Raw genomic sequence first — 10,716 nt, 5'->3', positions numbered from 1 at the left:
GAGAGAAATCGGAAGAGAGGAGAATCTCGAGTACTCCCGCGCGTTCATCGACGGTTATGTGGTGTTTAACCCCGTTAGAATCCAGCGGATCGTGAACAGATCGAGAGCAGCCGAACAATAGAGCCCATCGTTCACCACCGGTGCGACATTTCTCGATGGGTTGCTCGTGATCGCTTGCGCGTATTTGTCCGGTGTCTATATCGCATCACTACTGCGACAACCACGACTACGATCACGACCACGACCACGACCACGACCACGACGACGACGTCGACGTCGACGACGACCAAGAGGAGGAAAGAAGAGGAAAGAGGTGGTGGTGGTGGTGGTGGTTCTGGTGCTGGTGCTGGTGGTGTTGGTGGTGAAGGAGGAGGAGGAGGAGGTTGTGGTGGTGGTGGTGGTGGTGGTGTTGGTAGAGGAGAGGATAGGTCGTAGCGGCAGGAAGAGATCGTCGTTATAGGGGGAGATCGCCATAGCTGATCGTACCACCCAAGGTGGCACAGATTGAGAGGCCCCATCAGCGTAACATCCTCTCGACAATTCGAAGCATTTCGCGAACTGCCGTTGTTCCTCTCTTTGATATCACCTTATTCATTTCTTTCCTTTCTCTATCTTTATTTCCATCTCCATCTCTTTTCTTTCTTTTTTTCCCATTTACTCCTTTATCCCATCTGACCTAAAGTTGAAGACTCTTCCTGAACATTCGGACGCAACACAATTATTGGACACGTGAGAGAAAAGGAGAAATCTCCAACAAGGAGAACACCCTTTTCCTCCTCTTTCTCCTCCACTGTTCTATCACCTCTCTTCTTCCTACCCACTCGATCTCGTTCTTCTCGTCGAGTAACAGCACGCATCGGACACTTCCGGCTTTGCGGAAGCAACGCTCCATGTGAACGACTGACGGGGATCACCTCACCTCTCTCGCGACTCAATCCATTCATCCAACAACGATTTCGTCATGGAGACCGCTACCGAACTGTACGTATAACACCCTGTCTCTTTTCTCTTCGTTTACTTATCTCTCTTTTTTTTTTTTTCTTTTTTTTTAATCATTCGCGTCATATACTTGGAATATACATAAATAATTTTATTATTCTTAAACAAGATCACAACAATATTTTCTGTTACTTCTTATTAATCATCTTTATCGTGCATGTACTGATCTTTTCTAGTTATAAAAGCATAAACTTCTCTCTTTCTATTAATTGACTCGTTCGTTCTTCATAGAGATAACAACGATTTATTCAGCTCTATCTATCTTTTTCTCTTTATTAGAAAATAAAAATATTGCACAACTGCAACGCACGTGTAGTGCCGCATGGAACGAAGAAGTTACGTTGCTCCTCCTACTTCCTTTTTTTTTTTTTCTTTTTTATCTTCTCTGATATTTAAATTATAAAACTCGTTCTCAAGTGTATGTACAACCGTATATGTACAAGTGTGTTTTACGATTAGGTCGACTATCTATGCGCATTAAAAGATTTTGTCTTTCACGATTTCCCAAGAGTGAAAACGATTAATAGAGAAAAATTTATGAAATTCTAAAAAGGACGGAAAGTAAATTACGTGTAACGTTGATGTAACACGCTCTTTCTCGAGAGAGAAATTGTTACATAAAACATTGAATTATTTTGAGACTCTATTCTCATAAAGAAATTTTGATTTGATTTTAAGTGAGAATTTTGATAGATTGGAAAATATATCTATCCTTTCGTTAGAGATTCTTTGATCTATTGACTACATCGCTTACGTAACTTTGATGAAGGACGTTACAAAAGGAAAAGTTAATCATTAAAAGTTATTCAAACGACAAAGTGTTGTTGGTTGATAACGTAACTGGATATCAATACTCGATCAACAGCCAAATTTCAAAATATTGTTCCACGAAGCACACGTAATACATGTATATATATATATATATATATATATGTATAACGCATATTTTCAATTCGATTAAATAAAATAGAGATACGCGTGAAATGATCGTTGATTGTGCTCGTAATTAAAAAACGTAACGTTTCTATCTGTTATTAGCGATTTTTTATGGTCGATCAAGCGTGAATAATTAGATGAGGTAATCGTAACTTATTAAAGAAAAGGCTGCGTAATTTTCAATTTCACATTTTTATCGTAATTACACGGTTCCTTAAGAGATTCAATTGAAAAATTTATTTTCATCGAATCTTATGATTATTTTATTATCTTTATTATCTCGTTCGAACGTGTTGCGTTTTATTTTGTTCTTATAGATTTTTTTGGCACGGGTAAATGCAAAATGCTATTATTAATATTTGTATAGAGGCAATAAAAATGAAAATTGTAATGCGCATATTTTTGCAAACTGAGCGCGAACGATGATACGCGTGCGTGCGGTTTAATTGTTCACAATATCTGTAATAAACTTGTAACTATATCTCGTTATATATGTTTCGCTATGTAAAATGTAGTATATATAACCGAACTTGATCCTTATTGGCCTGGAATATGTTATAATCTGCAAATAAACGCGGAGATGTTCGTTTGAATTTCATTTTGACATCACTTATTCCTAAATATTAAATAGCGCATATAACAATGATTATAACAACGACGTACAATGTTTTCTCGTACGACAAAACTTCCGCATTTATTTTTGTTAAATTATACAATGGGAGATAATATTTTTGTTCTTGACCATTGATGTAACCAAATTTACTTAGAGAACGAGTTGAAATAAAAAAATAAACAACAATTACGTATAAATTACTGTCGAATTTTGAAGAAATTTATGATCCATATAACCGCATCCAAAAACACTTGGAACCACCACGAAATTTGATCGTTTTAAATGTTTGTTTAAATGCGTACGTTTTAAGAATAAATCATCTATTGAAACAAAGAAAAAAGTTAGCAAGGAGAGTACGAAGAATTACGATAAATCCCTATTCAAAATGACCACCACCGAGCAGAATATATAAATGCGGCCTTGAACGAGCATAAGCGTCCACGCATCAATAACAAAGTATCTCTCGCATGCTCGTATACTAAGCGTTGTTAGAACGCGATAAGCATCTTCGAGTTGGAACACAAATTTGTAGACATCAACGAACGCGACATCAGTTACGAGAAATTGAAACTGTTCTTTTTCTTTTTCTTCCATCTAATATATATTGATTATTTTGTTCTAAACCATATTCGACGAATGCTTCATCTTTGAAATATGATAATTATCAACGTGTCAAAGTAGAAAAAAGAAAATGAAGAATAAAGTTCTACGCCAAGATTTGGCAGATCTTGTTCGCCTTGGCGAACTTCGATTGGCAGAAAATTCATCCGGTTTGGCTGCTTTCCTAGCTCGTCTAATATTCTCTTCCTTAGCTAACAAAGTAAATAGACTTGTGAAGTTCAACAGACAGTCTTTCTTTTTCCCCTACTTCTTCTTTCTCTCTCTCTCTCTCTCTACGTACATACGTACATACATACATACATTCATAAAATGAGGGACTTAAAATTCATACAGAAGAAATGTAAAAAGAAGCATTCGAAGCATGTGGGTCTTGTTTCGTTGGTAACCGAGAAACGTTGAAAAAATAAAATAAAATCAAATAAACACGTGTCCTAAGTGATCTCTTCTTTCCTAGTTCTAATTCAGTTTGTACTTTCGTAATGTAGAACTACTTTCTTTATTTCTTTGTTAACGAAGAGAAAAGTATCTAATTCGGAGTCTGTTTTACTCTCATTTGTTCATCTTAACCGAACGTATTTGCATTCAACACGGAGGGGTTCCATTGATCCTTTCTCAGCTTTCACGGGTATTCACCGATAGTAGATGAGAGCTTGTTGCACATAGTATAGATACTACACGATCCCTCTGTCATTAATACGTGTCACGAGACAGTAATTTAACACGCACGCATACACGTGTAAGCGATCAATCGTTCGCGAGCGTGTCGTCACGTCCTGTTTTGTGGTTGCACGCATGGTCCAAGCTCATATCAAGACAGATTCATAGACATTTCGATCAATACAAATTACGCGATATCTTTTAAAAAATAATTTATTTTTATTTTACATAACTATATCGATGGAATATAATATATTCTAATTATTCGTCCTTTCGTTTATAGTTCGATCAAAATTAATCATATAATTTTGTTTTTCTTTTTTTTATCCACGTGGCATTATAGAAGAATAAGAGATGTGCTATTAGACTTGACATCCGTGTAACCGTTTATTCGTACGCATGCCACCTACGCGCAATAAATGTCACCCATGGCCCGGACGACGTTTGTCCTACATACGTATCTATATTGGTCTTTTGCGGAAGCAAGAATATTTTCATTTAAATATTATTGTCTTGTATATAAAATAATCAGATCATCATTAACAATGAGAAATAAACTACACGAATTTACACGCATAGATACCTTTATGATGAGCTATGCTCCACAAAAGTTAAATCGTTTAATTTCATGAAGCTTATTGTTAGAATTGTAAAAATAGATATTCAATCGTAATCGCATATATGACGCGTTATTAAGCTCGGTTATAAACATTAAAAGATTCTACTGTATACTGATATATTATATCGAAGAAATTTGTAACACAGAGATAAGAAATTTCATAGGGGGAGGAAGGGGCTATCAAAATGGAGAAAAAACAATGCACAAACTTAAAAATAATGAGCAAACGATTTCATAAGCAACATATCGTATCTTACGTACGACCTCGAAGAAACGCAAATCATTCAGTTTATACGATCCTAGCACATATTATAATTTAATGATGACAGTAAGACTCAAGCGAAGCATGCTCTTTTTATGGAATTTGTTTATTCAAGATACGCCTATGACTATTTCTTCATATACAAGAAAATCGGATAAATGGAGGTAACGCAGTTATTTGTGTTATCTTTTCACCTGGAAACAAACTGGTATATAAAAATACATATGAAACTTTTCCCTTTGTTTTCTTGGAAACGGTTGAATATTGGATCTTACTACTTGCACAATGTATATGGTTCGGATGGATCCCTAAAATTGAAAAAAATCGGTATCCTATTAATTTGGCTTTCCCTTTATAAGTCGTTAAAGATTTCTTCAATGTCTTTAATTCGTTGACATTCAAAGAGAATTCAAAAAGGATTCAGTAATTTTATATATTAAATTCAATGCGCACATATTTAAAGTCGACGCGTGCCGTTTGTTACACTTATATCAAACGCGTGGCTATTATGCATCGTCAGGTTTGATTTGATCAATCAATGAACTCTTTATATCTGTCACTCTCTCTTTTTCTGTTTTACTATTTGCTATTCAAATAGATCAGAGCATGATTTAATCAACATATCGAATCACTACTGTCAAGTATTTGGACTGCGAACTTAGGATTCTTTTCATTGTCAATAAATTAATCAGTTTTTCAGGCAAACCATTTCATACGAATTCTTTCATATACTCAATAAAAGAATTATTTATTTTTATTATTATTTTTGAATGACATGTCCTATGAGCTCTCTAATTTAACTTGTAAATCGTATTTTATAGATCTCCTTTGTCTGGCCCGGAAAAACAAGGTAGGGTAGAAAGGACATCTTATTATCCGCAAGAGCCAGGTAAAAGGCCGCAAACAAGGAAAGAAAAGATACAATCATGTCTGAAGCACAATGCCTTGACAATGTTAACCGTTGGTGGCGTGGTCGGTGGTGTTACCTTAGGAATAATCCTAAGAAATTCCCGAACCGATAGATTTACAAACCGTGAGGTCATGTATATCAATTATGTCGGCGATCTATTTCTAAGAATGCTCAAGAGTTTAATCCTGCCGCTCATCATGTCAAGTTTGATCTCAGCTATTGGATCCTTGGACTTATCTCTCAGCGGTAAAATTGGTGCACGTGCTATTTCATATTACATGGTCACAACGATTAGCGCTGTCGTACTCGGTTGGTGGTATTTTTTTCTTTATGAATTTTCACTTATTCCATTAACATGTTAAACGCCGCGCCTTAGATTTTCCATGTAAGTCACGTCTGTCACCAATGATCGATATTCTTATCTTTCTACGGCTGGCAGATCATCGTTGCTTATACAGAAAATTCAACAAAAGACGCTTGGCGCTTAACGTGTTAATGTATTCATACTAATCATAATGTATTCTTTTTAGGTATTATTCTGGTCATATCTATTCAACCAGGCGTAGGCAGTACTGCTAGTCATGCTGAAAAAGCTCTTGCTCAAAATTCATCGACCGTTGATACGCTATTGGATTTAGTTAGAAACATGTTCCCTCCGAATCTGGTACAAGCATGTATTTCTCAAATGCGTACAGTAGTTAAGAAACCCGTGGACGGTGACCCAGGTAAAATATAACTACACTTATTCCTTAAAAACTAATACTCATTATAATTCAAATTTGTTATTTCTTTTTTCGTTTTGTATAGACGATATGGATAACTGGGACTTCACCGAAAAGGACATTCCTGGTATGAACATCCTTGGTTTAGTCGTTTTCTCAACCGTATTGGGTATCACTCTAGGAAAAATGAGTCAGGAAGGAAAACCGCTTCTTAATTTTTTCGAATCCTTGTCAGGTGCCATGATGGTAATCACCAATTGGGTAATTTGGTAAGGATCTTGTATATAAATAATAAAAGTTTTAGTAAAATCAAATCATTTTCATTGATGTCTCGTTCCAGGTTGTCACCCGTCGGTATCCTCTTTTTGGTAGCTGCAAAAATCGTAGAAATGGAATCATTGGAGCAAGTGGTCGCTCAACTTGGCATGTATTTTCTAACAGTTCTAATCGGCCTCTGTATTCACGGTTTCATCATATTACCTGGATTGTATTTTGTGATAACAAAAAAGAATCCCTATCGTTATCTATCCAACTTGGCACAGGCATTGGTCACTGCATTTGGTACATCGTCAAGTTCCGCGACATTACCAGTTGCTATTAATTGCCTTGAAGAAAGAAACGGCATTGACCCACGAATAACCAGATTCGTATTACCGATTGGAGCTACGATTAACATGGACGGTACTGCTTTGTACGAAGCAGTAGCCGCAATTTTTATAGCGCAAGTTCGCGAAGTCAGTCTCAGTTTTGGACAACTAGTGGCGATCAGGTAAAATTTTAATTAATTTTCTTTTCTCTTATATTCTGACATTTTACAGCAAAAATAAATTATTTACGTAACCCATCACAAATATGAATACTATATGATATAGTAATTACAATCATTAAAAGAGAGAAGAAAATAGAAACATTTCCTTTGACTCTATCAACCTTTTTAGTATTACTGCAACTGCCGCAAGTATCGGAGCAGCTGGAATCCCGCAGGCGGGATTAGTTACTATGGTGATGGTTCTAGACACAGTACATCTTCCATCGAACGACGTCTTCCTTATTCTCGCGGTTGATTGGCTATTGTAAGCGCATTCTTCTTATTATTTTTTAATTTCAAATGATCTTAACAAATATTCTTTGACAATGTAATAAAACTTTGTTGTCATTTTCAGGGATCGCTGCAGGACGACAGTAAATGTTATGGGAGATTCCCTTGGTGCAGGAATCGTTAATCATTTAAGTAAAAATGAATTATCGGCATTACCGCAACATAGACAAAGTCAAAATGGAGCAGATCACACAATATCGATATGAAATGTGTAAGTGTGTTCACAATTCGAATACAATAATGCATTAGTAGCATTTATTGGCAATTATTTTGCGATTTTAATATAGTCGTTTATTCAATTATAACGTCAATTCCAACGAATTTCTAATTGTGACTCATTTTGCTGTTAAAATAAATCTATTAAAGAAACGTGATTATTCATTGGCTATCTGTATATTGTTTTTAATCAACAATGAATAACAAAAATTGTAATGAGAAGAAATATATATAAATATGTATATCATATACATCATAACGATTTACGTAAAAAATCACGATTATTATGTGCGATCAGTAAAATACTGCCTATCTTATTGGAGCTAGTTATTTCAAATGTGTTCTCTCTTTTACGTAGCATTGATATATATTTATATCGAAAATTTTAATAACATTAATAACAGATCGCGATCAATTTATTTTAGGATCGTTATTATACGACTATTTTAGGTTTTGATTTAGTGTTAGAAAATAAATAATAGTAATATAATAACGACAATAATTACGATAATACTCGTTTCTTGAATTACTCAATAGTGTTCTCTATAGTCTCTTTACTTGTCTGATTATAATATAATATATATAGTATATTATTTTGAATCAAATACGTAGGTGAGCTGACAAGTTCTCAGCCTTACATAGAAATAATGTTTTTTTATCAAACAAACTTTTATTTAAAAGAAAATAAAAATCTTTTTTGTTGAGGCTCAAAATTTTTCAACCCACCTATGTATATTGGTCTTGGTTCCAACATTATTATCATTAAATTGGTATATTTATGTAAAAATATAACATACATTTGCTAACTGACAAAGATAATAGGTTTTCTATACATATATACGTATATGTATACATAAATAGACTTTGAACAACAAATTTCAAGCTATTTAAATAAAGTTCTAATTGCAGCATTTTTCGATCCTTGCTGATTGCAATGATGAAACCTATAAGCTTACCTATTATGATTGGATCAATGCATATATATATATATATATATATATATATATATATATATAAATGCACATGCAGACGATTGAATATAGTATGGCATTGACTTTACTAAATTTAATAATGCGAAATAATGTCCATTCCATGGTATAATGTTAAAATGTATAGTAATAATACATGTTATCATTAGGCATTTAATTTGTCCTATTGTAGTTATGATAATAAAGATATTCAATTATAAGTAACATAAACTAAGATAGAAGAAATAATATTGGTGTTATTAAATATTACTAATTTAATGAACTCTATTGTGTTCATCATATTTTTGTTATATTCTAAACTAAACAAGAAATGGACAGTTTAAAAGTAACATTAATTGATAGTTTATAATTGATTGGTAACGAATATATCGACAATTAATATATATGTAATTTATAATTCACATTTTTTCTGTATAAAAAATAGGATCTGCACCTTTACTTATATAAATATGTTATAGATGCAAAACTAAAAATCATGTACAGTCATCTATACATAAAATAAAAAATTATTGTGCTTACATACAAATTATGTTACAATCATAGCCTCTTACTGAGTTAACGTGTAGACGAATATTTTTTAATATTTATGTTTGTATAAAAATGAATAATGATATATTTTTTTTGTTTTTAGTAGGGACAAGGTCATTTAGAATATTTACGGGCAAAATCTTACCTTCGAATATCAATAAATTAACTTTATGTACATTATACGTGCAATTTAGTTTATTCTCATTTGAGAAAATTATAATTTCAAAAGTTTATTCACAAAAGTATTGTAGTTTGATTTCATTAATACTCTGTTTATCATAAGACTGAATATTTTTATATAATATCTAAATAGATATCCATTGTGTCACGTATCACTTGCTTCGACCAATCGCAACGTTGATTTTAGTTTTAGAACCAATCAGCAGCAATATCCGTCAATATTAATCGAAAGTGATATTGAAATGCTTAAAGGAAATATGAACAATTACTTTCATATATAATAAAACGTGTAAAAAATGATAATATTGCTTTCATAACATATATATATAAATACTTAGTGACGATTAATAAATTTGTTTTTCAGTATTTGTAATGATTGGTATATTTTAATCCACGTAAGAATGTATGTCCAATCATAGCTAATGTTTAACGTTGCGCTGCAATATTAGATTTAATCCACCAATAGAAACGTTCGTAGAGCAAGCTGTTAGGAGTGCCATTGGTACGTCTGATACTACGTTGGACTAAGAGTTAGAAAAGCTTTCTTATTGGTTGTAATACCAAAAGAGAAAAATGAAACGCAATAAAAAATCAAAGAACGCATTTCTCTTTTCATTTGGAAGATCATTGCCTCCTTAGCGTTAGATTAAAAATAAAAAGACGGAGCGCATCGTGATCGGTCGTTAAATAGCTTGGACGAAAGGCTTGGCTTGAGTTGCCGAGCTGTAATAAGATAAAAGCATCGACAGTAGCCGCCCCGGTTCGGGCGTTGCGCGAACAAATCTTCGATTTCATTGGTCCGTTATACCAAAGGCCACATCCGGTAGAAGCACCGCAGTATTGGTCGAAGCCTGCTTCGACAACGACCACGGCAAACTCGAGTGAATTTTGTACACATTGCCGACAAATATCTCTTGTTATATTACGTCCGACGTCTTGTTATAATCGTCGACGATTCATTTGCAAAGAAAGGAAAAAAAATTGCAGCATTATCCCAAAGTACGAAGACTCGGAATGAAAGAGGAACTAGTGATACGAGGAGCCACGATTACGAGCACACACGCGCGTCGCCACTAACGAAAACGGGTGAGGGATTATTGTGCTGTTTGGGTGTGACATCGAGGTTTACATTAAATATATTTCAACCAAGTTCTATCTTCCTACTGGAGTGCGCGAAGAGCAGTGCGTGGTCGCACAGTGCCCTATGCGTGACGGTTATCCGCTTCGTCTCGAATAACGCGGCCGTGCTTCGTGCATCTTTTCCTCTTCCTTCCCTGCCTCCCGCGCGCGCTCCGTCTCTTTCTCGTTCTGCCTCTTTCCCCCACCCCGTCCTCTTATCCATTGGTCTCTCTTTTTCCCCTCTCT

The 10,716-nt window shown here is 34.4% G+C and overlaps 1 protein-coding gene across 1 annotated transcript; it reads left to right on the top strand.

Moving 5' to 3' along the window:
* The first annotated feature begins 343 nt into the window (after positions 1-343).
* Positions 344-8,868, top strand: LOC106786251 (excitatory amino acid transporter 1-like). The gene is made up of 7 exons (XM_014747427.1): positions 344-981; positions 5,529-5,926; positions 6,148-6,342; positions 6,425-6,608; positions 6,680-7,108; positions 7,278-7,412; positions 7,503-8,868. The coding sequence occupies exons 1-7, from the start codon at positions 962-964 to the stop codon at positions 7,642-7,644; spliced, it is 1,503 nt and encodes a 500-aa protein (XP_014602913.1). The 5' UTR covers positions 344-961; the 3' UTR covers positions 7,645-8,868.
* The last annotated feature ends 1,848 nt before the right edge of the window (positions 8,869-10,716 follow it).

This window comes from Polistes canadensis, unplaced genomic scaffold, assembly GCF_001313835.1.
Source record: "Polistes canadensis isolate GaletaPanama2010 unplaced genomic scaffold, ASM131383v1 scaffold_3, whole genome shotgun sequence".
Taxonomy (NCBI): Eukaryota; Metazoa; Arthropoda; class Insecta; order Hymenoptera; family Vespidae; genus Polistes; species Polistes canadensis.
This window is presented reverse-complemented; position numbering and strand designations above follow the sequence as displayed.

What these genes read in the sequence shown, in the direction of transcription:
- LOC106786251 (XM_014747427.1), top strand. Translation starts at nt 962, where the DNA reads ATGGAGACCGCTACCGAACT. An exon ending in GATTAGCGCTGTCGTACTCG is followed by an intron (nt 5,927 to 6,147) that starts GTTGGTGGTATT and finishes TATTCTTTTTAG; the next exon opens with GTATTATTCTGGTCATATCT. An exon ending in ATCACCAATTGGGTAATTTG is followed by an intron (nt 6,609 to 6,679) that starts GTAAGGATCTTG and finishes GTCTCGTTCCAG; the next exon opens with GTTGTCACCCGTCGGTATCC.